This window comes from Salvia miltiorrhiza, chromosome 1, assembly GCF_028751815.1.
Source record: "Salvia miltiorrhiza cultivar Shanhuang (shh) chromosome 1, IMPLAD_Smil_shh, whole genome shotgun sequence".
Classification (NCBI taxonomy): Eukaryota; Viridiplantae; Streptophyta; class Magnoliopsida; order Lamiales; family Lamiaceae; genus Salvia; species Salvia miltiorrhiza.
The window spans coordinates 73,613,762-73,641,120 of record NC_080387.1 but is presented as its reverse complement, the minus strand read 5'-3'; the positions used below and the strand labels follow the sequence as shown (position 1 = coordinate 73,641,120).

General features: G+C 34.8%; 2 protein-coding genes across 2 annotated transcripts; both read left to right on the top strand.

The window, feature by feature from the left end:
* Positions 1–1,716: 1,716 nt before the first annotated feature.
* LOC131005875 (probable sulfate transporter 4.2) lies at positions 1,717–10,028 on the top strand. Its single transcript, XM_057932980.1, has 17 exons — positions 1,717–2,554; positions 2,651–2,699; positions 3,253–3,454; positions 3,989–4,157; positions 4,858–4,923; positions 5,001–5,108; positions 5,232–5,339; positions 5,467–5,532; positions 5,642–5,702; positions 5,838–5,965; positions 6,235–6,276; positions 6,492–6,608; positions 7,602–7,653; positions 8,352–8,490; positions 8,604–8,692; positions 9,194–9,270; positions 9,502–10,028. The coding sequence occupies exons 1-17, from the start codon at positions 2,252–2,254 to the stop codon at positions 9,817–9,819; spliced, it is 2,094 nt and encodes a 697-aa protein (XP_057788963.1). The 5' UTR covers positions 1,717–2,251; the 3' UTR covers positions 9,820–10,028.
* A 12,121-nt stretch (positions 10,029–22,149) lies between these two features.
* LOC131005995 (laccase-15-like) lies at positions 22,150–23,222 on the top strand. Its single transcript, XM_057933147.1, has 2 exons — positions 22,150–22,640; positions 22,739–23,222. Exons 1-2 carry the CDS (start codon positions 22,220–22,222, stop codon positions 22,894–22,896), a joined length of 579 nt encoding a protein of 192 aa, XP_057789130.1. The 5' UTR covers positions 22,150–22,219; the 3' UTR covers positions 22,897–23,222.
* Positions 23,223–27,359: the final 4,137 nt, after the last annotated feature.

Below are 27,359 nucleotides of genomic sequence, written 5' to 3'. Positions count from 1 at the left end.
TGCTATTATTTGTTGTCAATATTCTTACTGTGCTTATTGAATATTCAAATAATAGCAATGGATTCCATCTTTTCCAGTTCCAGTTTGCTGAAAATATGGTGAAACTATCAATTGCTATTATTTGTTTTGAGTAATCTTATACTTGATGTTGTTAGGTAGTGTTAGGTTGATATGATTAAATAGGATTGACAAGATTTAATTTCGTGATAAGCTGTTCGGTTGGATAGATACAATTTGATACAAAAGTTTTGGTTTTTCTCTTATGGCAAATTAATCTCGGGTTATCATGGGGTTAATAAAGTCTCGAGTAATCTCGAGCCAATTTAATCTCGAGTAATTGAATAACCCTTAGTGTGTATTTAATATTCAAATATCTGATATATTGGGATGGAATATAATAAAAAAATATTTAAAATATAAATTATAAATTATTTTTAGCTTTTAATCATGGGTTGACCTTATAAGGGGTAAAAAATTTATTTTTTGAATTTTACTGTATTATTTTTCAACGAATTTATTACTCCCTTCGTCCACCAAAAATATGTCACAATTTCCTTTTTCGTTCGTCCACAAAAAATATGCCACATCCATTTTTAGTAGTAGGGTCCACACCATTCCACTCACATTTAAAGTGGGACCCTTACTCCACTACCAACTTCACTCACATTTTATTAAAATTCGTGCCGAAAATAAAGTGACATATTTTTGGTGGACGGATGGAGTATGTTATATAGAAAATTCAACTTGTAACATGTGTATCTCAATATTTCGATATCAAAAAAATAATCACTTACTTAAATAATTAAAATGTGAATCTATTTATTCATTGCGGGTCGAATAATGTAAATGAAATATTTAATTAAATAAATTATTTTATTAATCATGTGTTACTGCTCAAATCAGCCTCTTCCGTAAATTTTAAATATCATGTTACTGAAAAAGAGATTACTATTTAAATATCCCCATTCGTATATGTAAGAATTACTATTTATTTAATATAAGAAAATTCAAATCTAATCAAACCATTTACTCTGAAGCCTTAATCCTTTTTTTAATCCGAAAATTAAATTTATTAAGACATTGTCCAATGCATATGAATATGAGATTGCTATCTGTGATTATAATAATAGCTTAAATAGAGTGTACAAAAATATTCTATTTTAGTTAGCTGGCGAGTGAATATGGACGCGATAACGTCTCGATACATTCTGTCAGCACTGCTTCCAAATCAAGCAGCCCTTAGCATGTCTTTACCTATTCCCGCCACGTCTTAATTATTAATTTTATTTATTTATTTATTTCGATAAATGAATCTAATTGGTAAATCATACCTAATTCATTTTAGGACTTATTGGTGGAGTGAGAGAGTGTTTATTTTTAAATTAAAGAATCTTAAAATTCCAATCTCACTAAATATTTTAGATTGAGTTGATCTGTATATTTTTTTTTACTAACGACTCAATTTTATTTTATTTTATTTTTGTGTGTTATATATATAGGTCCCATTAGATTTATTGTGAATTATAACTGCTTTGCTCACATCATATACTTTTCTTTGATAAGGACGTAAATGACTTTTGTTTTCAGGTGAAACTATTTTGAGAAATGATAAACTTATTTTCGAACTTAAAAAAAAATTAATTTCGATGAAAAATGCAGATAACCATGACTTTTCCATCATTGAAAAATCAAAATTAAATTTGTACAACTCATCATGAATTTGAATGCGTGTTTCCTTAAAATATGGCTTTGAATTTTCGTATCCCCATTTTTTATTAGACTAAATAAATTTACTTATAAAAAATAATTCAACCGTTCAAGAAAATAAATTTGTACTAGCATATTGGCAAAAGAAAAGTGTTTTTTCATAACAAAAATTGTTTCCTTTTTGTATAAATCCATTTGGAAATTGTTTTCTACAGCTATTTATTTATTTATTGATTTATTTATTATACTATAAAAAAGTATAGTTTCAATATATATGTCGTTATGGTCAAGTGTTCAAATATAGCAATAAACCCGAAAATGAAAATGAAATGATTTAATTTATATTGTTTAATTTTCCATTTGAAGTGTTGATGATGATGAATGATTTTTCTCTCGTCATTTGCAATTTTTGATATAAATCCAGAAATAAGGAAATAATTGGTCCGCGTTGTTTTGCGCCAATCACTAGCAAAATTCACAGTCAAACACTTAAACTACACGTGTTTTTCGCTCACGCGCCACCGCATCGGCGGCCGCCTCCGTCATGGAGAGGGTGAGCCACTCCTCTCCCAGCGCCGGCGACCTCTCCTCCTTCGCCGCCACCGCCAGCCGCCCCGTGAAAATCATCCAATTGCAGCATCCCACCGCCGCCAGCTCCAGCTCCTCCGCCGCGCCGCCGTCGTCGTATTTCTGGAAATGGAGAGCGAGGATGAAGCGGATGACCTGGACGGACTGGATTGAGCTGTTCCTTCCCTGCTACCGTTGGATTAGCAGATACAAATGGCGCGAATATCTGCAGCCCGACCTCATGGCCGGAATCACCGTCGGCGTCATGCTCGTTCCTCAGGTTCCGGAGGATAATTGATAAATATTTACGATAATTTCTTAATTTATTATAATCGTATTGAGATTAATTGTGCAATTTTATTTTTTTTAAATCCAGTCCATGTCGTATGCAAAGCTAGCTGGCCTTCACCCTATTTATGGACTTTGTAAGTTGCTTTCCTTGATTTTTAGCTTTGATGTTACTGTTCCTGAGCTTGTTGTTAGCTCAATTGTTGCTATAAAACACCAGACGCAGTGATGCAACCAGCTAAATGTCAGAATCAAATGTAGGCAAGTTCAGGTGTTAATAATGTGGTTTTGGATTCATGATTTGGTGATGCAATCAGACATTACTAGTTGATGATGCATGAAAGTTATTGGTTCTTTTTAGTTGTTGGTAGCTTAGATTGTACTTCCTCCTATTCAAAATATGTCTTTCTAGTATTGTGCACAGAAATTAAGAAAATTTATCTTACCAAAAGTTACCGCTAATAAATTATGAATTTGTAATTAATGAAGAGTTAAGAATGTGAGTTGTAGATGAGCTAGTGGGGGTAATATTGGAATCAGGAGAGAAAGAAAGGCCAAAATCATTTTGAAAAAAAATGGAAGTGTCTAAAACGACATTTATTTTGAATAGGAGGGAGTATGGGTCTTGTTCCATTCAATATGTATGCCTGAGTGGCTGATTTTGATTTGTGTACCTTTTTTGTTGTTCAGACTCTGGTTTTGTGCCTATATTTGTGTATGCTGTTTTCGGGTCGTCTCGTCAGCTTGCTATTGGTCCTGTTGCATTGACGTCCCTCCTGGTTTCTAATGTATTGGGGAAAATAGTAAACCCAGAAGATCCGTTGTACACAGAGCTTGCCATACTATTGGCACTTATGGTTGGAATTTTTGAATGCATCATGGGGCTTTTAAGGTGCAGATTTCTTAATTCTTTCTTCTTTAGTTGATTCTTGAAATTTCTACACCATTTAATGGGAAACCTACGCATCAAATTGATTTTTCTCCCTGTGCATTCGGTCATATATACTCATTTGCTTATCCAGCTTTGTTGTATTCACGTATTTTAGGAATTTGTTACCTTATTTAAATTCTTCATTAAACGTACGATTTGCTGGACATTGCCTAGAGCTTCACGGTTTTTTAGATGTTCACATAAATAAGCTTATTCAAGGATTAAGTAGGCAACAATGCTGTAAAACAAATAGGTTTTCAGTTGTCAGGGGCTGAACCATATCATCATATACCATTCAGCATGTAATAACCTGGCAGAATGTGTTCCCTTTTACAAGTCATTTTCTTGATTAACTTTATACAAATTGAGCAACTGCCAAAATGGTTACAATAATGGTGTAGTGTTAAATCTTTGCTCTGCTACCTTGCTCTTTCTTTTCATTGATATTTGAACTCTTTTTTAACAAAATTTTATATTGATTTTCTTTATATCCAGGCTTGGATGGCTTCTCCGATTCATCAGCCATTCTGTGATTTCTGGTTTTACTACCGCTTCAGCCATTATAATTGCCTTGTCTCAGGCAAAAGATTTCTTGGGATACAGTGTTGTGCGAAGCAGCGAGATTATTCCACTGGTGAAGAGCATTATTGCAGGGGCAGATCAGGTACGCTGGAGCTGTTATACTGCTTCTGGATAAGCTATTTTCCTCTTTCAGTTCATCCTTGTATATTCCAAGGAGCACTATCTGTTCTCTAATAAGTTACCTAAATACATATGCTATCTTTATGGTAGAATGCACAGAATTGTCATGGATTATCCCACGTTTTATCTTTGTGTTTTAGTGATATGAAGATGAATTAGATCTTCATTGTCATCCCATGTGCACATATGAACTGTTTGGCTCTGAGTTATACTCTTTCACATAATTGTTGCAACAAAGAGATTGTAGTGCAAGGATGACTACTTGTAGGAGGGTCCCCTTTTTACATATTTTCAGTATTTATTATCTTTATTGTTGTAAATTAGAGAAGCCATCTCCCATCATTTATTAATATTATTGTGGTTGATGAAGCTTATTTTGTAGCCAATTTGGAGATGAGAAGAGGTGTCATTTTAAGCTACTATACTTACCATATCATTTTCATTTTTGAGTCGCTAAAACACTAAACTAGAAGTGGCTACCTTAATTTGAGGCTCTCGTTCTCTACGGCACCAAAAAAAGAAAAAACTCTTAACTCTTTTCTTATTCCAGTTCAAACATATTTACCTCAACTTCTGTTTATGCTTCATTTTCGGTATATGCTGGCGGTCTGTTACAACCATATGATTTATTATTGATTTCTTGTCTTTTGGTTCCTCTGTAGTTCTTGTGGCAACCTTTTCTCATGGGCTCCATCACATTGGCAGTTCTTCTGATCATGAAGCACTTGGTATGAATCTGTTCTTTCAATTAGGTATCCATTTGTCAATTGTTGACCTCTTCAAACTAACTTTGTTGTGTTGACAGGGAAAAACTAGGAAATCGTTGCGTTTTTTGCGAGCTTCTGGTCCCCTTACAGCTGTAGTTTTGGGCACCATTTTTGTGCATGTATTTAGTCCATCTTCAATATCTTTGGTGAGGACTGCTTTAATTAAAGAATAATCAAATGCCATTTACTATCATAAATTATCCCTCCAATGAACTTTAGCTTGTGTGAAATATATTTAATATGTATTTTTTTTGGCTCTGCTGTTCTAGGTAGGTGAAATACCACAGGGCCTGCCAGAATTTTCCATCCCAAAGAAATTTGAGTATGCTGAATCTTTGATTCCTACAACGATTCTCATTACTGGCGTGGCTATTTTGGTAAGAGAAGTTTTAATCATAACTCTCTCCTACTATAGTTTCTCTTATATCTTCTACTCTCTCATGTTGTTAGAAGTATGCGCTCTTTCAGAAAGGAGATATTGAATGTACAAATTTTAATTTATAGGAGTCTGTGGGAATTGCTAAAGCACTTGCAGCAAAGAATGGTTACGACTTGGATTCCAATCAAGAGGTCTGTTTTCATTGACCTTAGCCCTACTAATGAATTGTATTGCCCTGCATTGTCATGTATCCATTTGTGATGTCAGTATGGAGATATGCTTACCGTTTGTCTTTTACAGTTATTTGGTCTTGGTGTGGCAAACATTGTTGGTTCTTTCTTCTCTATTTACCCTACAACTGGTAGAGTTTTCTGTTCTCTGAATCAATAATTTAATTTCTCTAATAAACTATCAAATAATACTTGTACTAGGTTAGAATAAATGTCACAATTGGTATAGGTTCCTGAAAATTCTTTTCCTCAATTATGTGCTGCAGGATCATTTTCCAGATCAGCTGTGAATCATGAAAGTGGAGCCAAAACTGGCTTATCTGGAGTAATTATGGGAATTATAATGGGATGTGCGCTTCAATTCCTGACTCCATTGTTTGAATACATACCACAGGTTGATTTGAAGAAATTGTTTCTTCTCCTTTAGTATTGTTAATTTGTTGTATGTGGAAGTGCTTACTTGTTCTTGGCAGACTATGACTCATAAAAATCTTTACTGGCATTAAGCTGTCTTGATATGACTGGGAACTTTAAACCCCCATAAAAGGATATGTAGTTTGAAATTGAGATATCTGTGGAGATGGAGCTAACATTTGACTCTCAGCATTGTAAATTCTGTTGCTAATAATTCTGTCTTCTCCTTCATTTTGTGTTTCTTTGCAGTGTGGTCTAGCCGCCATTGTCATTTCTGCTGTTATTGGACTGGTGAGTTGTTCTTTCAAAAGTAGATGAGTCCTACATGTTTTCCTGTCTCAGAAGTATCTGGTATACTTTGCATCTCAAAAGCATGGCATTTTATCACCATTCTTATAACCAATTGTTGGGAAATTCAATCTGTTAAATAAGATGTGTGGAAGTTATTGTGAACTTCTTTCTTAAGTTTGGCACTCAATCTATAATTTTACACTTCACTGGTTTAGGTGGATTATGATGAAGCTACTTTCTTATGGAGGGTGGATAAAAGAGACTTTCTCCTCTGGACCATTACATTCATCTTTACCTTGTTCCTTGGCATAGAGATCGGCGTCCTTCTTGGTGTAAGTATAGATTATATTGATGATTTTCTATGAATAATTTGAACTGTAATCTTACTTTTTGTCTGGTTACTATTTTTGGTAATTTTTCATCTCTATTTTTTTCCTCTGTTTTCTTAATTATGGAGCAATTATTATTGAGAACAGGTGTTCGTATACATGGTATATGAAAATAACTTTTGCATATGTTGGAATTCCTCACTGAGATATTCTAAACTTTACTTTAGGATAAAAGTGTAGGTGAAAATAGAATCTAAAACGAAAACAATTTGTAGGATGAATTAATTTTGCCAATTCTGAACTCTATAAGAATTAGTAGGATAGAGAAAAGGCAAATGGAAAGCTATTTTATCTGAGGAAATAGAAGTGTGCTTCCTGCTAGATGAACAACACATTTACTTAGACTCTTCTCATTTAAAACAATTGTTTCTATGTCAATATAAACACCATATATAAAATATTTTCCTCCTACAATATTAGTAATTCAATTTTAGTTTTCAGCTACAGTTGTGGATATTGGCTTAAACCACATTATCGTAGTATCAAATTGTAAACCGTGATAAATTTATGGATTCAATGTGAAGATCTAGCAATCTCATTTAGTTGAGCTAATTTTCTGGTTCAGTACCCATCAAATCATATATGCCATCTCTTCGATGTTTAAATTGGCTATACTATTTTCCTTATTCTTATGAATGCTTTCTTGTCATTTTGTAGAAAATATATAATGCTTATTGCATCTAAGTTTTTTCATAATTTGACCCAGAAATTCAGCAAAGTGGATTGCCTTTAATAGTTTCAAAGTCGTTCTCAAGTTTTCAAACTACTGCTAACAATTTATTTAGTTCTAACAATGCATTTATCTGATCTAGAATTGCATTCTATTAGAGTCGTGTCAATCCTACTGTTTTCTTTGCTTCTCAATCTTTGATTGAGCCTATCTTAGTAGTTGCAATGTGCTATCTTTTCTCATTGCTTCCCTGTATTGGTGCTTAGGTTGGTGTTTCACTTGCATTTGTCATCCATGAATCAGCTAATCCACATATTGGTAAGTCTTGATCTAATTTATAAGGGTTTGCTATGCCCAAACAATTAAATGATGCACCTAAATATTGCCATTTATATATATATAGTGTATCTCCCATTCTGTTTTTTTGGCACCTTATGTTTCATCACATGATTTATTGCTTATCAATTGTCCAATGTTCCCAAAATGCTTTCAAATGAAAATATGTTTCAGAAGCTGTGCCTAGGATATTTTCCTCCTGATCACTAACTGAATGGTCACGCACGCGACACTTGTTCATTGAATTTAGCAGTTCAGTCAAACTGAGTATTCACACCTACTCTTGCTTGTGTCACCGCATGATTTTTCGTTCAGACTTCTATTGCATCTGTTGGCCTGAAACGATGAAATCTGAGTCATCCTCTACCGGTCTTTCTAGAACTGATATCTTGCTTTTGTTCTCACTTACATATAGTCCTTTCTGCCTAAAAAAGACATGCAAATAATGTTATCCACTAAGATTTAGCTTCCCTAATTTTATATGAATTGTGTAATAAGCTGCTGGATATTTGAGATGCTTGTGGAAAATATGAGATCTACAAACTTGTAAGCCATGTAAAAGTGAAAGAGGTTAACATTGATGCATACATGATCAGGCCAAAGGTTCTTTTCTAAGCTCTACTAGCTGTAAACATAATGGGTGCAATTCATTGAGAAGCCAAACATTATTTCTTTTGCAGCCGTCTTGGGCCGTTTACCTGGCACAACTGTATATAGAAACACGCAGCAGTATCCTGAAGCTTATACATACAACGGAATTGTGATTGTTCGCGTTGATGCTCCAATCTATTTTGCCAATATAAGCTACATCAAAGACAGGTGACTCGAGAACTTCTTCTTCATTAAGTTAAATCGACCTCATCTGTCTTGAACTGCTTTACCTTGTTAGTGTTCTGTTATAACCGTGCTGCTGTCCTATTTCCCTTCTCTAGGCTCCGAGAATACGAGACTGTAGTTGATGGACCTATAAGGCGAGGCCCTGAGGTCGCAGGAATTCATTTTGTCATTCTTGAGATGGCTCGTGAGTAAATCTTCAACATCTTTCTTGTTTATATTCGGACATTTACTAGCGTTAATGATTGTTTTTACCCATTTTCAAGTTGTTTTTACTTAAATCGTAAACTTTGCTCGACATGCTCAAGCTCAACGAATGCAAACCGAGTATTTGTGGTAAATGCACTAATGCTCGGCCACTACGAGTCGAATGTATTGAGCACTAGTGTTTTTGTTGTAAATACATTAATACTCAACATGCTCGACCTTTGGAAGTCGAGCATTAGTGGTAAATACATTAATACTCGACATGCTCAACCATTGTGATCGGGCAATGGAGCATTAGTGGTCGAACATTCCTATAAAATGCACTAATACTCGACATACTTGACCTCGTCATAAGGGTAAAAAAAGTTCTAAAATGTGTATAATTTGTATATTTTGTAAAAGGTGGATATTTTTTAAGTTTTGTTTTCCGAAATGCGTATATATCATTTTGCCCCCATTTACGGTTGGTCTTTTGTTTCAGCTGTCACTTACATAGACTCTAGCGCTGTTCAAGCTCTAAAAGACTTGTACCACGAATACAGATCACGTAACATCCAGGTAAGCAAAGACTTCAACTTAGAGAGCTGTCTACTTTGCATGATTGAGTAATTTTTTTCTTTAAGATTAAGATTTCTTCAATCCCACATTTTCAATGAGATATAAATCAAAGGGTTCGTCTTACTATGTTTATTTATCAAAGCTAATCATCAAAAGTAAACGCTCCCTTAGCATATATCATGATCATTGAGATTGCATCCATTTATAAAATGTTTTGCCTGCATATTTCAGATAGCTGTTTCCAATCCGAATCGAGACGTTCTGCTGACTCTAACAAGAGCCGAGGTGGTCGATCTAATAGGCCGAGAATGGTTCTTCGTTCGCGTGCACGATGCAGTCCAAGTATGTCTACAGCATGTGCAAAGCTTAACCGATTCTTCCATGAGCCAATCTCCATTGCTAGAGAAGAAATCAAGCCTCTTCAATCGACTGCTGAAACAGAGATCAGAAGAAGCAGCCCTGTCTCAGTTGGAGTCGGGAAATCGGGAGATCTCCGCCTCGAGAGACGACGCCGGCCATCTGGAGCCACTGCTGTCAAAGAAGACCTGAGAACAACAGTGATGGTGGTGCCATTGTCTGGTAAGATTGTATGGCAAATGTATGTAAAATTTTGTGTCCAATTCTTTGCATATAGATATATTGGTTTGAATGTGTTTATTTGTTTCAACCTACTCTTTGAGTTATATTGTAATATGATTCTAAAAAAAAGAGGAACATGTCAAGTGCATTTATTATATATATATTTTTATTCTATATTATATTTTCTTTTATTTTCTAGATTTTTGTGCTTTTCATCTTTTATTTTTCTAATTATAAAATATTATAAAATATTTTTATGTATAAAATTTTATAGCTAAAAAAGTATTCTATAAATAAAAATCATCTAAATTGGTTATATGTTTTACATCAATCAAAATTGAAAATTAAGAGATATACTCGCTCCGCCTACAAAAAAAATATTAGTTTTTTTTATATCATTTTAGAGCGTTCACAAAAATTAGTCTCTTTCCATTTTTGGAAACTTTCAATTATATGGTGGGTCTTTTACTCCATTTATAATACAATTAATTATCATTATTAACACTATTTTTTTAATAGAGTAATTTGGTCCTACTTTTCTGAATCAACGGTTGGATACTAATAATAATAATAATAATACTTCCTTCATCCCAATTTTTAGTATTCATATATTTATTTTTGGATGTCCCACATTTTGGTATCTATTTCTATTTTTTGTAAAGGTGGGTGAATCTTTTACTTCACTTTAATTATTTTAACACTCATAAATTTTGATGAACCATTTTCATCTGCTGGTTTCTTCCTGTCTAAACGAGTCTATATCATCGCCTTTCTTCCACAAGATTTCTCTAAGAGATGTAGGAGCAGAATTTCTAGTGCACACCACTCGTTCGACAGAAATCCACAAAGAATTAAGGAGCTGTTTTAATGTCTGTGCACGCTCACCAGGTGCTCGACAGAAAACCAAGACTTCTTGATGCCGGAAATCTATTTTAGTATTGAAGATTGTCACCAAAACAATTTATGATGCTTGTACAATGTATTTTAATTAGTAATTTGGACTTAAATTATCTTTATTGTTGTATTGAGTTAATACGACACGGTGCTGCAAGTGGCAAAGTTGAGACACCCAACGACTCTCCTTTGTAAGAGGTTTTTGGTTCAATCCCGTTTGTGATCGGTGTAGTTTTCCCACTTTTGTGTGGGTAGTGGTTCCGCTAGCGTGCAGTTATCTTCCCACCTTTGTGTGATGTAGATGTCTCGCCTGTGTACAAGTTACTTATTTGATTATATTTAGATAATTCCTGTAATTCTAATTCAAAAAAAAAAAAAAAGTACCACACGTTGCTTGAAGTGCATTGAATAGTATTTATGTCCAATTAGCTCGCCTCATAAATTAAATTAAATTAATTAACTCAGACATGTCGCTTGACTGCATTAAATGGATTGCAACATATATCTGTAACCAAAACTAATTTATTTGGCTATCTCTAATTTGGAAAAATATGTCGTGCAGTAGTAAATGTGGTTAATTAATCGAATATTGTCATTAATTAAGTCCACCAACCCAAGTTGAGAATATCAAATGATGTGTAGTATTTTTTTTTACAATATATATATATAGACACTAATAGAAAAAGAAGCACTCTCCCGTGCAATCGGTTGCATCGTGCAACTGATTTCTAATCTTCAAGTGTCATTTGTATGTGTTATTCGAAAATGTTTAAGTGTCATTTCTCGAATGAAGTAGTGTCATTCTAGAAATCAGTTGCACGGTGCAACTGGTTGCACATGAGTATTTGTGATAGGATGCATTGGACACAAAATGTAGATTGCCTATTTTATCCCCACTACATATTTTATTTTAAGATTATTTTTTGTAAATCACATATTATTATATATTTATAAGAGTATATTAATTTATTAGATATTACACTAAATATATTTAATATATATCTAATATAATATGAGTTTAGATTAGGAGTAATCTAATGGAAAATTTGGGCGATGCTATATTATAGGATTAATACTACTATTTGTATTAATACAAGACACGTTATTTGTATTAAATATTATGTAAGTGTAGATTAGGAATACTCTAATAGAAAATTTCAACGATGCTATATTAAAGGATTAATACTATTTGTATTAATAAAAGACATGTTATTTGGATTAATGTATGTTAGATCTTAGAAAGAGTAATAGAATAATGTTCAGTAAAAGAGCCAAGTAAGAGAATAGTTTCGACAAATACATATTATATTAAGCTAATAATTTGTTTTCTTTCTTTTACTTCTAAATATTTAGTATTTTATTGAGCGCAATGAGACATAAGAATTTTATTAGTCTACATAGTTTATAAATCTATTGAGTATAATTTTAAAAGGGGTTTACTATACTCTATAGTTGTAGAATCAAATAGACAAAATTGTTAATTAAAAAATTAAATACAATAGATATTATATCTATATTTTTAATTTTATTAAATAAATAACATTAATTATGCGTACAGCGTAAGCTAGCTTCGTTAAAAAGATGGATCAAATAAAAATTTCTCCTCTAGAAAGTAGAATTCAATCCTAGATCATTAATTTTTATATCATCTAGATTTAACTGCTATAAAAAAGAGCTACGATTTCTAGATTATGAGAAAGGACGTGTTGGTCTAACGATAGAGTAATGACGTAATATTGTTGTATTGTACCTCCAAAAAAAATTACCTCCTCTGTCCCATTAAAAGTTACGGGTTACTTTATTACACGTAAAATAAGAAGAATATGTGTAGAGTGGTTAATTAAAAGTAGTAGATTATGGATTAAATTTTGTCATTTATAGAAACAAACCACTTATAATGGAATAACCCAAATGAGAATACAAACCATTTTCAATTGGAGGAAGGAAGTAATATTATCATACTATTAATACTTGTACCCTTAACCATTAAACCCTATTTATTTTCTTTGCAACAACAAATTTAGAAAGAAAAAGAAGAGGATAACTCAATCATTTATTTTTGAAAATGTTTTTTTTTAATATTTTAGCCGCACCGACGTCGCCTCCTGTGTCAGGTTTTCAAGTCGTCCCCCGTCACACGATCTTTAAAATTAATTTTTCATTTCATCAAAAAAAAAAGTATAACTCAATCATTTATTTTTTACTACATTTGAACAACACACATGCATTTCACTTTACTTAATTAGCAACCTCTTCTCAAATACATATGATCTCAACCAAAACACTTGCTTAAATCATTCAAGCGTCGCTCGAGAACACACAATCCTCAATCCGAACGAAGCTGAGACGCTCATCGTTGATCCATCCGTATTTCTCGGTGAAAGGGTTGGCGAGGCTCGGCGGCGGGTATCGATGGATGCAATCTTCCCACACATTCGCATCGCCCAAGTCTCTGAGGACTTCCCACAAACAGTTGTTGCACTTGAAGCCAGCTCCGAAGCTGATCATCATGATCCGATCGCCCTTCCTCAGCCGCTTCTTCGCCTCCATGTAACCCAGCACGTACCAAAGCCCGCCCGCCGAGGTGTTGCCGAAGCGGTGGAGCGCCATCCGAGCCGGATCGAGGTCGTACTCGCTCAGCCCGAGGCTCTTCCCGACCCCGTCGATCACAGCCCTGTTTTTTTTAAGAAGACTAAATTAGGGTGTCGTGTTGTAAGGGGCGGACGCAGAAAATAAGAGCTACTTCATTTGTTCCAACGAAGTTGAGTCGTATTCTTTCCGAGACGTCCCAACAAAGTTGAGTCGTTTCCCTTTTTGGAATAAATTAAAGCTCTTTTTTCATTCACTTTCTTTTTTATTGTACTTTTTTTATTTCACTTGTTCACTAAAACTAACTCTTTAAATCTCGTGCCCAAAAGAAACGCCTCATCTTCGCTGGGACATAGAGAGTATATTTTTAGAAGATAATTTTTTTATAATTCAATTTTGATGCTTTCGTTTAGAAGACAATTTTAGATGAAAATTTGCACAAAAAACCAATAATCCAATTTTATAATAATTAAAAAAATAAATTACTTGGTGGGGGCTGAATAGATTATTGAGCTTGCTATTATTTATTACTCCCTCTATCATACTCTAATAGACTCATTTTTCTTGAGGCTTCCCAATAGAATGAGCTCGGTTTTTATTTTGAGTAAAAAAAATGTACTTAATTGATGTGGACCACACCACTTTTCTCCTAAAAAGTAAGTTTTTTAGTCTATATGTCTAAAAGAAGTGAGCCTATTAGAGTGGACGAATGGAGTATTTTAATATTTTTTTTGTAAAAATAAATGTGTTATAATAATAATATGAATGAACTTATCTATTATATCAAAAATTAAAATAAAACAAATATTATCATTCTTAATAAGAAATTATTAACTAATAAAAATAAAATTAAATAATTAAAAATTATTATATATCATAATTGAGTGAAATAAATCTTAATTAATTATTATAAAATCAAATTAAAGCATATAAAAAAATTTGAAGATAAATAAAATAAAAAATAAAATCGAAAGTGAAACACCTAATTCAATACCTTAAATCTCAAGTATTATTGTTGTGAACGTATAAGAATGTCGAACATTTAGTCAAATTTAAAAAATTGACTAAATTATCTCGTTCTTTAAAATTTTAATTGATATATATTTATTGGCACGTGGTGATAAATAGGGAACTCTTGCAATAAATGTTACGGCATGTGAAGATGAGTGTCAATTTTTCAAATATAACTATTGTCGAATTGATTTTTGATGATTTCAATTTTTTGACTATAAGAATTTATTGAGAAAACCAGCCAAACAGTACGGTACGGTTTCATTTTGTGTGTAAGGTGAGGAGGATTTGTAACCCCACCACATCTTATCTTCGACTGCAGATATAAAAATAGCTACCACAAAATTTGAACCCTAGATTAATATATGGGTCCGAATTTATTAGTGTTAGGTATATACAAAATGACCACTATATATATATATATATATATATATATATATATATATATATATATATAGGAATGGGATCATATAGATCCCAATGCTTATAATAAATCACTAGATCCAAATCTTGACCACACATTTATGACATGTGGCGCATCAAGATGGTGACACGTGGCAAGGATTCCAAGGCAAAATCTGGAGGGGTAAAATTGGAATGTAATTTTCGGATTTAATAATTAAAAAAAAATATATATATTTTTAGATTTTCTCAAAATAGATATATTTTAGATGCATATAGTTTCACACAAAGATGCATAAAGTTTTCACATGAAATGCATAACTTTGAACAGAAAAATGCATTTAATTTTTCCAGTTTTGGTATTTTCACCACCCCACCCCATACCACCCCCCAATCCAGCCCACACCACCCCCCAACCCTCCCCATTACCACCCCCCAAAAATATGCATGTTTCACATGCATATAAAATCAAACAAAAATGCATAAAGTTTTCACATAAAAATGCATTAAATTATACAAAAAATGCATTTCATTTTAATAAATCTGGTAGTTTCGCCACCCCACCCCACCCCTGCCCCTGCCCCCTGCCCCCCCCACCCCACCCACCCCCCACCCCCACCCCCCCCCCCCAAAATTTTTTTTTTTTTTTCAAAAACTGATTTTCTAATTGCTGGCCCACCCCCACCCCCACCCCCACCCCCCATCCCCCCCCCAAAAAAAATTTTTTAGATGCATATAGTTTCACACAAAGATGCATAAAGTTTTCACATGAAATGCATAACTTTGAACAGAAAAATGCATTTAATTTTTTCAGTTTTGGTATTTTCACCACCCCACCCCATACCACCCCCAATCCAGCCCACACCACCCCCCAACCCTCCCCATTACCACCCCCCAAAAATATGCATGTTTCACATGCATATAAAATCAAACAAAAATGCATAAAGTTTTCACATAAAAATGCATTAAATTATACAAAAAATGCATTTCATTTTAATAAATCTGGTAGTTTCGCCACCCCACCCCTGCCCCTGCCCCCTGCCCCCCACCCCACCCACCCCCCCACCCCCACCCCCCCAAATTTTTTTTTTCAAAAACTGATTTTCTAATTGCTGGCCCACCCATACCCCCACCCCCCCACCCCCCCCCCCCAAAAAAATTTTATTTTTTTATTTTTTTAAAAATTGATTTTCAAAAAAAAATTTGGGGGGGGGGGTGGGGGGGTGGGTGGGTGGGGGGGGTCAGTGGTCCGAAAATCAGTTTTTGAGAAAAAAAAATTGTGGGGGGTGGGTGGGGGGTGGGTGGGGGTGGGGGTAGGGGTGGGTCAGTGGTCAGAAAATCAGTTTTTAAAAAAATAAAAAAAAAAATTTTTTTGGGGGGGTGGGGGGTGGGTGGGGGTGGGGGTAGGGGGTGGGTGGGGGTGGGGTTGGGTTCTGGGGTGTGGGGGGTGGGGTTGGGGTGGGGTGTAATCTTATGCATATTTATATGAAATTTTATGCATTTCTATATGAAAGTTCATGCATTCTCGTATGAAACTTTATGCATCTAAAATATACCTATTTTGAGAAAATATAATTTTTTTTTTTTTGAATTTCGAAAATTACATTCCAATTTTACCCCTCTCCAGATTTGGCCTTGAAATGCCTTGCCACGTGTCACCATCTTGATGCGCCACATGTCATAAATGTGTGGTCTAGATTTGGATCTACGGATCTATTATAAGCATAGGGATCCACCGGAACCCAACCCTATATATATATATATATATATATATATATATATATATATCATATTATGAGGGATATATACATTTTTTACTTCATCATATTATTAGTAAGTTTATTATATAATACTCCTACTAATAAAGGTGGTGTTTTTGTCATTATCGTCTGTTTCATTTGAGGACATATACGGTATACCTTTATAATTTATCTTATTAACACACATTATTTACAGAACATATCATTTACTCCCCCGTCCGCCAAAAGTATAGCATTTTTGGTGGGCACTAGTTTTAATAAAATCGGTGATGATTTTAATGTAGTGAAGAAAGGGCCGGGTCCCACCACTTTATGAGATGTGTGGTTGAAACTGAAGTTAGAGTGGATTTTTTGTAAATAAAGAGTGTTTGTAAGGATAAAATATAAAAGTGGATGATGGGACCATTGCCTTAAAAGAAAAATGGTATAATCTTTGCGTACGCCCAATATAGTAATTGTGCCATACTTTTAGCGGACGGAGGGAGTATTTATTACCCAATCAATTTGGTGGGACTTTTCTATACTTTATACACATCTCAATGTTTTATAAAACCAGTGTCCTCTCATCCACACCACACTTATCGTGAATAAATAAAGTATTATTTTTTTCTTTTTATAATAAAATAATTATAAAATAGTGAGACATCGTGAATTGTGGGACTGAAGATATTATTGCGCAAATTAATAATCAAAATAATCACCCAAAAAATTAGGGTAAATATCACTTTAAACCCCAAACTATTTTCGCACTATCAATTATATCTTGAACTATCGAAAATAATTTTTTAAATCTTGAACTATCAATTTCGTATCAATTGTATCATTTGTTCATTTTTTTAGCTTCAAAAATTTAACGTGGCTCACCGGATGCCACAATGTATTTAGAATCATTCTTTTTTTGACGTATATTATATAAAACGACGTGATCATGTGCATTACTCATTAAAAATTAAAAGGATGAAAAATAGATAAAAAATAGATAAATGGTACAATTGATACAAAATTGATAGTTCAAAGTTTAAAAAATTATTTTCAATAGTTCAAGATATAATTGATTGTGCGAAAATAGTTTGGAGTTTAAAGTGATATTTACCCAAAAAATTATGTATATAATTCCACCTACCTGCCCCCAGGGTATATGCAGAAATGACCAACGCCGGACTTGAGATTGAGGCCGCCGCCGGCGAGGGCTTCCATGATCTTGTTCTTCCTCTTACCCCACCGGAGATAGACAAAAATGAATCTGATAATCTCCCACGGCGGCAAGATCTTCGGTAGCAGAACTCTGAGATTAATCACAAACACCTGCGCCGCTGCTTTGGTGAGCTTCTTCGTGAGCCGAAAGCCGGCGTAGCCTTGATCATCTTCATAAATCAAGTTTATTATTTTTCCAACACTCCCCCTTAAACTTGATTTGTCATTCCCAGCAAACTTCTGAACTTGATAAAATGTTCATGCTTGAGTGGCTTTGTGAAGATGTCTGCAACTTGATCTTGTGATTTCACATATTCCACTTGAACTTCATTCTTTGCAATGCATTCTCTGATGTAGTGGAAGCGGGTGTCAATATGCTTACTTCGATTATGAAACACCGGATTCTTTGAGAGCGCGATTGCTGACTTATCATCCACGCAAATAGTTGTTGGCTCCTTTTGTGGCCACCCAAGCTCTTCCAGTAAACTTCGTAGCCAAACTGCATGGCAAACACTGGATGTGGCAGCCACATATTCAGCTTCACATGTTGATAGCGTGACTGTGGGTTGCTTCTTTGACATCCAGGTGAATGCAGTGTCTCCCATGAAAAATACGAATCCGCTTGTACTCTTGCGATCGTCATTGTCTCCGGCCCAGTCACTATCACTATACCCGACAAGCTTATATTGATTAGTAATTGAGTAGAATATATAGGCCGTAGTTGAGTGTACCTTTGAGGTAGCGGAGAATTCTCTTTGCCGCCTTAAAATGCGTATTGGTTGGATTCTCCATATAGCGACTCACAAGTCCTGTCGCATAAAGAATGTCCGGCCTTGTGCAAGTTAAGTACCGTAAACTTTCAACCAAGCTCTTGAACAATGTCGGGTCCACCTTTTCTCCTCCATCGTTCTTGGATAATTTTATCCCGCATTCCACTGGCGTGTTGATTGCTTTGCAGCCCTCCATCTTGAACTTCTTGAGGATTTCCTTGGCGTAACCTTCTTGTGTGATGAAGATCCCATCTTCGAGTTGCTTGACTTCCACGCCGAGGTAGTATGCCATCAGCCCAATGTCTGTCATCTCGAACTCCTTTGACATGGCCTTCTTGAACTCCTCAATCATCTTTGGATTATTTCCTGTGAAAATCAAATCATCTACATACAAGCACACAATTAAGACATCTCCTCCATTGGCTTTCACGTAGAGAGCATGCTCGTGAGGGCATTTGGTGAAACCATTCTCCTCCAAGTATTTATCGATCCTGCTATTCCATGCCCTTGGTGCTTGCTTTAGTCCGTATAGGGCCTTCTTTAACTTCAAGACTTTATCTTCTTGCCCTTTCACCACATAGCCCATTGGTTGCTTGATATAGACTTCTTTGTCTATATACCCATTCAAGAAGGCTGACTTGACATCCATTTGATAAATCTTCCATCTATTTTGGGCTGCAAGAGAGAGTATTAGTCTGATAGTTTCTAAGCGAGCGACGGGAGCAAATACCTCATCATAATCAATTCTAGCTCTTTGGCTATATCCTTTTGCGACGAGCCTCGCTTTATATCTTTCCACTTCACCCTTGGAATTCTTCTTAACTTTATACACCCACTTGACTCCAATAGCCTTGTGCCCTTTCGGTAGTGTCACGAGCTCCCACGTATCATTCTTCTTTATGGCCTTGATATCTTCATCCATCGCGACTCGCCAATTTTCACTATCTGCTGCTTCTTCAAAGCTAACAGGCTCACAATCAGCAAATAGGCAAAATAAGGTAAGATCTTCTAACCTTTCAGTATCATCATATATCTCGCCCAAACTCCTTGCTCGTGGTGTAGCTCTTTCATTTAAGAAAGATGGTGGCGAGTCTTCAGTGACTGGCACTGGTGAAGCTGGTGGAGTCACTGGCTCTTGTTGGACTTCTCCAACTTGCTCTTCTGCTCTTTGTTCTTCTAACTGTGGGATGTAGGTGAAGTCACCGTTGGAGCTGAAATCCCAGACTCCTTCTTCGTCGAACTCCACGTCTCGACTTATCACTGTTTTCTTGGTATTTGGATTATATAACTTATAGCCTTTAGAGTTAGAGTCGTACCCGATAAAGATGAATGCTTCGCTTTTATCGTCGAGCTTCTTCCTTCTCTCATCTGGTACATGCACGTAGGCTTTGCTTCCAAATACCTTTAGGTGGGAAATTCCTGGCTTTCTCCCGCTCCAGGCTTCTTGTGGAGTCATTCCCCACACGCTCCTTGTCGGCGATCGGTTGGATAGGTACACCGCGCACGCCACTGCTTCTGCCCAGAACTCATTAGGCAAATTTTTCGTCTTTAGCATGCTCCTTGCCATCTCCATGATTGTTCCGTTTTTTCTTTCCGCCACTCCATTTTGTTGGGGGGATCTCGGAACTGTCAGGGGCCGCCGAATTCCATTTGCTTCGCAAAATTCTAGAAACTCCCTTGACGTGAATTATCCGCCTCGATCGGACCTCATGGCCTTGATTTGTCGTCCGCTCTCCTTCTCGACGGCAGCTTTGAATTTCTTGAATGCATCAAATACTTCTGACTTCTGCTTCAAGAAATATACCCACGTTTTTCTAGAAAAATCATCAATGAAGAGCATAAAATAATTATTTTTACCGAGGGAGCTTGGATTTATCGGCCCACACACGTCAGCATGAATCAACTCCAGTGGCTTTTGAGCTCTTGAGCTTGACTCCTTTGGGAATGGCTTTCTGAACTGCTTCCCGAGTAGACAACCTTCGCAGAGTTGATCGGGATGCTTGATGGATGGTAAACCTCTCACCATCTCCTTCTTTGACAACAACTCCAAACCGCCAAAATTTAAGTGCCCAAACCGAAGATGCCACAACCAAGACTTATCTTGGTAACACGCTTTCAGGCATTTTGCCATGTCATTTCGAATATTCAATAAGAACATTCTATTTTCAGACATTGGCACCTTGGCAATAAGATTATTTTTGCCATCTCTTATTGAAAGGTTATAATCTCTCATGTGAATATCATAACCTTTCTCTAAGAGTTGTCCCAAACTCAATATATTATTCTTCATATTGGGCACGTAATAAACGTTGGAAATAAATTCATGATTTCCATTCTTCAAGCGAATTAAAATTTTCCCTTTTCCTTTAACTGGAACTTTAGATTCATCACCAAAGGAGACATTGCCACTTACTGATTCATCGAGCTCCACGAACATGTTTCTCTTCCCGCACATGTGATTGCTAGCACCAGTGTCGAGGTACCACGTGTCATCTTGTCTTCCAGCTTCTCCTTTATATGCCAGAAGCACACTACCAATATCTTGATTTGTACTTTCGGCGTAATTGGCCTTCTCTTCAATCCTTACTTTTTCACTTCTGCACTCGGAAGCATAGTGCCCAAATTTATGGCAATTATAACACTTTATTGAGGATTTATCGTACCTCGACTGCGGGTTGCTCCTCCCCCGACCACTTGTAAACTCATTTCTTTCACCACTGTTGACGAAGCCTCCTCGTCCTCGTCCACGTCCACGTCCACGGCCTCTGCCTCGATCTTGTCCTTGACCACGTCCTCTCCCGGAATGTCCATAGCCATTGCTCGGACCTTCTTCTTTCTCTTTCGGGCTTACTTGCAACTTTAAAAGTTGCTCTGAAATTTCTTGCTTCTTCTTTTGCTTCTCCTCATATGCTTGCAACGACCCCAACAAGAGATCGATTGTCATCTCCTCCAAATTTTTTATTTCTTCGATCGTCACCACAATGTGCTCAAACTTTGGGGTTAGTGAGCACAATATTTTCTCCATAATTCTAACATCCTCCAATTTTTCACCATTTCTTTTCATTTGATTAGACACCGCCAAGACTCTTGAAAAATAATCTGAAATCGATTCGGACTCTTTCATATGTAAAGACTCAAACTCTCCTCTTAAAGTTTGAAGCCGTACCTTTTTTACTTGCTCCGCTCCTTTGCACGCGTTTTGGAGCTTCTCCCACGCTTCTTTGGCGGTGCTCGCGTTTGAGATTTTCTCGAAATCGTCGTCCCCCAGCGCTTGATAAATGAGACAGAGAGCCTTCTTGTCTCTCTTTCTCGCGTCTCGCAATCTATCCTTTTGTTGTTGGGATAGTGCGGTCTCGTCCTGCGGCTCCTCGTAGCCATTCTCCACGATCTCCCAAACGTCGTGGGCTCCCAATAGCGCCTTCATCTTGATGCTCCAATTGTCGAAGTTGCTCTTGTTGAGCATGGAGACTTGAAACGATAGTAAATTCGCCATACCACAAGTAGAATCTTGTGGCTCTGATACCACTTTGTTGGAATATAAGTATATATAAATGGAGAATTTTATTTAATTGATGGGAGAAAATATGGATGGAGTGCTATCAGATTTAAGGCTAACAATCCAGGTTCAGTTCCCATCTCATTTTCCTTTATAAATTAAAGTTAAGCAAGGTTCAGTTCGTCACTGTCTCCGTCAATACGTTGCCCTGTCTCACAAATTCTTGCCTGTACACCTACAGGCTGCTGGGCAGCATGAACAACGTGACCATGTTGTTGCCCAAAACCCAAAATATTCTTGAGGCCTATTACAAAGGGATCAGAGGAGTTTTCACGCCCGATTTCCCAGCGATGACACCAATAATATACAACTTCACGCAAGGTTATAAGCCGGAGAATTTGGCGCCCGCCCATTTCGGAACGGCGGTGTACATGTTGGACTACAACTCGGAAGTCGAGATGGTGCTTCAAGGCACCGACTATGGGTATGGCGATGGAATCGATCATCCCATGCATTTACATGGACACAGCTTCTACGTTGTCGGAACTGGATACGGGAACTTCGACCCGAACACGGATCCGCCAAACTTTAATCTCATTGACCCGCCGTTGGGGAACATGGTTGCCGTTCCAAGAAATGGATGGAGTGCTATCAGATTTAAGGCTAACAATCCAGGTTCAGTTCCCATCTCCTTTTCCTTTATAAATTAAAGTTAAGCAAGAGTCTCATAGCTTATTAAGTAATTAAAGTTGCATTAATATTATCGCGCGCAGGAGTGTGGTTCATGCACTGTCATTTCGAGCGTCATCACAGTTGGGGAATGATGATGGCGTTCATCGTTAAGGACGGGGAAGCCCCCAATGAGAAGATGTTGCCTCCGCCCCCAGATATGCCCCGCTGTGAAGCGCCCCCTGCAGCCTCAACAATTTAGAATTAATTAATTATATCAATCCGCACGTATTGTAAAATAACTGAGTCTTACTTACACAAGGCTCACCATGATTCATAAGAAAACCAGCATGGGTTTCTTTTATTTAAACTAGTGTTATTTCTTTTAGTCCTTCCTTCAGTACACCATCAATGTTTCTTTAATTTTGTCATTTTAGTATGTCCCCACAAAATGTACAAAACCCATAGCACAATTTACTATAGTGAGACTCATACTTCAGTCATGCACCACACAATATGTGATATTTTATATAAAAAATTGGACAATCATATGTATTTTATGCAAAATGCCACTTTCTTTTTCTCTTACCTTTTTTCACATCATGATGGGAGTATTAATTATCGTAAAAATGCATATACCGTTATTTATTTTATTCATTTTCTATTCAATAACATTCACTTTGTGTTTAGTTGTATGTATTTTTTATTTAATACTCTCATCGTCCACAAAAATAGTTCATTTTTGTCATTTTAAAATGTCCACAAAAATTAATCTCTTTCTATTTTTGAAAAATATCTATCACATAGTGCCTGATGGGCCTTATTTTCTACTCACAATATAATTAATTATTATTATAAATACTACTCCCTCAAACCAATGCGTTTTAAGAAAAATATTATTGAGTGTATTAAAAATAGAGAAAAAGTTGTTGAGTGTATTGAAAGTTGTGAAAAGGTATTACTATAATTTGCCTGTAATATAAGTGGTGGGGTATAGTCAAAAAATAGGTAGAAAGTGTTTTTGTGGACGTCTCAAAAAGAAAAGATAGGAAGTTCTTTCATGGACGGAGGAAGTATTTTTTAAGTGAGACATTTTTTCCATTCATAATACAATAAAATTTTTATTAAAACTTGTGTCGTTTCTTACTAAAACTATTTTTTATGAACGTAAAGAGTATTAAATAAAATAAAATACATGTATACACTTCTTGCCATTAAAAAAAATCCTTTAAAACCTTAAAAAATAGATAACCTCAACTCACGGTCAACGAATAAGTTTAGATACTAGTATATTCTAATGAAAGCTTCACTGCTATATGCTAGTATATAGGTTTGAGCTAAGCTATAAACCCCTCTTAAAATATAAAATGCAAACTAATGAAAACGTTTGAATTTTATGTAAAACATGTTCGAATTCACTGTATAAGTGTTTGAATTTCAAAATTAAAATTTTCACTTTTTATGAGATTCGAACACATGACCTTAAATTCATTTAACAAAATGATGAATCAATCATAAATCTTGATAATCTAAAGGCTAAAAATTGTTCTTATTTTAGTATTAATTTTCGGTATGATCCATGTTGTTGCTTAATTTAACAGTAGTGATGTGTATACATCTCAATTGATTGTTTATAAAATTATGATTTCTTTTTATAGAAAACAGTAGAATTAAAAGAGAGATATGAAAAACGTGGCATTTAATGACCGTTTATGTATTAGTTGTTGTCACACATACTACAAGAGGAAGGCAGATGATGATTAATTTTCGGTATGATCCATGTTGTTGCTTAATTGAACAGTAGTGACATCTCAATTGATTGTTTATAAAATTAGTAGTATTTCTTTTTATAGAAAGTAGTAGAATTAAAAGAGAGATATGAAAAACGTGGTATGTTGAGGTCTTTATCAGTCCTTGAATTGGTAATTAGGATTTATGTATAAGTCGTTGTCACACATACTACAAGAGGAAGGCAGATGATGATCGTGGACTTAGATCGTCCATACCTTTAATACCCTACCCAGCTAGATATTTCTCTCTCAATATATTTCTTTCTCCCATTTTTCCAACTTTTACCGTACATCACTTTTTTTTTTTATCAGTAAAGTAAAAATTTATTAAAAGAAAAGGGATCAAGGCATCAGGAATGCCAATCAAACAACAAAACAAGTTTGAAGTCTTTGGAACACCAAGAAGTAAAAGTAATTCCCTAACTCCACGATTTTGTAGGCCTGTTCCAACTTTTATCGTACATCACTTAAATTTTATTTGTCACAGCCTCTCTCACCTATATGAAGTTTAAATAAGAACTTCGACTTAACTTGAGAATAAAGAATTATTCTTACTCTTTAATCATGAAAATTTATCTTAAATTTGTTGTTATTGCATTCATTCATTAAAATAATCATTCATTAAATAAGATATCTATTTATAATACTAGCAGAGATGACGTGCGTTTGCACGTTAAAAAAAGAATTATTTTAATGAATAAATTTTTATGAGTGTAAATTTATATTTTATTTCATTTTGTAGCAATATTTATCATTTTAATTTATTTTTTCTTTTAAACCAATTATTGGTTAATTTTTTTAAAGTATAATGTTATAGAACTCATAAAATTAAAACAAAAAATTAAATTTAGTATTTAAAAAATTAATTAATTAAACATCACCTAATTTTGTCGTCATATTTATTTTATAGATTTCATCTTTACATAATTAATTTTAATTCCAAAGATTATTGTAAAATTATACTTCTCAAAAAGTATATTATGTAATCCTTTGTATTTTAATTCTAAATTGTTAAAATTATATAATAAAAAATATTAACTTATATGATGAAAATAGTAATTGATATGATGAAGAGTCCAAATTGATACTACTACTTAAATAAGTATTAAAATATAAAAGATAAATCACAATATATTTATTGATATATTATATGTATAATATATTAAATTACATAATTGGCCTTAAATTAAGCATATATGAAGGATATAATAGGCAAATTAAATTTTGTAAAACAAGGCTCTTTTATAATAGGTATAGATAGATTTTATTAAATAATTTTCATAGAAATTATTTTAAATTTTCTTAATCATATTTTGCCCCCCTTGTCTTTAGGGGTCTGGCTCCGCCCCTGAATGTGTTAGGGGGTATATGCTACTTTTCCCTAGAATTAAAAGAGAGAGATGCAAAAGTGGTATCAGTCCTTGAATTGGTAAGGATTTGTTACCCATACCTATGCAAATAATTTGGCATTTATGTATAAGTCGTTGTCACACATACTACAAGAGGAAGACAGATGATGATCGTGGACTTAGATCGTCCATTCACTCAGGGACGGATCTAGAAATTTAATAATGACCGGGCGATGTTTCACCGGATGATTCTAATAAAGTTTTAATAAAGAAAACGAGTTGAATCTTGAATTATTATTTGAAATGACACAATTATGACCGGGCGGAGATTAACATATATAGATATTACTCTGCAAAAAAAAATATTAGGGGACGTGGTTGGTGTTTGAATGTCCCTGCATTACTATAATTTGCCCTACATGGTTAGATATTTCTCTCTCAATATTATGTTTCTTTCTTCCTTCTCCCATTTTTTCCAACTTTTATCGTCAACACTTAAATTTTAGTTTGTCACGGGCCTCTCTCCCTATATGAAGTTTAAATAAGAACTTCTATTTAAATTGAGAATAAAGAATTATTCTTACTCTTTTAATCATGAAAATTTATAAATAGAAAGTGGGAGAATACCCCGTTTGCCGTCAGGGCTGAATTACTCTCCACAGTATTTATTGTACACTATGTCATACTTATGCTGAATTTTGAAAATTTGTCCTACAATAACAAATTCGAAAAATTTTGTCCTACATTTACTAAACGGCCAAGTTATTGTTCTAAAAAAAAACTTTGGGCTCTGTACTCCTATCTTTGAAAAAATTAAATTGCGTCTCTTAATTACAAAACACCAAACTTTCTATATAATTTGATTTTTTGTGCATCTGAATGGATGCGATTAAACCTAATTTTTTTTATATTATCAAAAAATCAAAATATATTTGTATATAATTCTAAGGTATGAAATCATTCATCACATTTTCTTTTAGGCAGTAAATGATTATATATTAATTAAATGGAATAATAAGAAATACGAATGACAGTTAATAGCTACGACGTTCACTTCTCGACCCAAATAGAGGTATGCTCCAAAGTTATGCTAAGCTAGCTAAAGAGTATGAAATCATTCATCACATAAAATTGGGGTTGTTGGAAAGAATTCAAATAATTATATACATATCATGTTGACCGCCGCAAGAAGAGTCTGCAAGTGAAAATGTTTGATTTTTTAAATCAATATTTTTTTTGTAATTAAAAGCAAGTGAAAATCTGGAGTTTGGTGCAAAATAATAAGAATAGAAAATGTTTGGTTTTTTAAAGCAAGTGAAAATCTGGATTTTGGTGCAAAATAATAAGAATAGAATGAGTCTGCTTTTGCAAAATTGGTATAATAATAATAATTGCAATAACAAAGTAACATTTGCAGTAACATTTGATTCTGCATTATTCACTTGGAAAAGCCGCTATCAGTTCCTTTTCCCACCGACAGCTTCTACTTTTGTTGCAAACTCGGTATGCCACCTTTACTTTCCCGAAAAGGATCAACTATGATTGCATTGTGATTATCGCCGTTTGTTTATTATTTCTACGTTAAG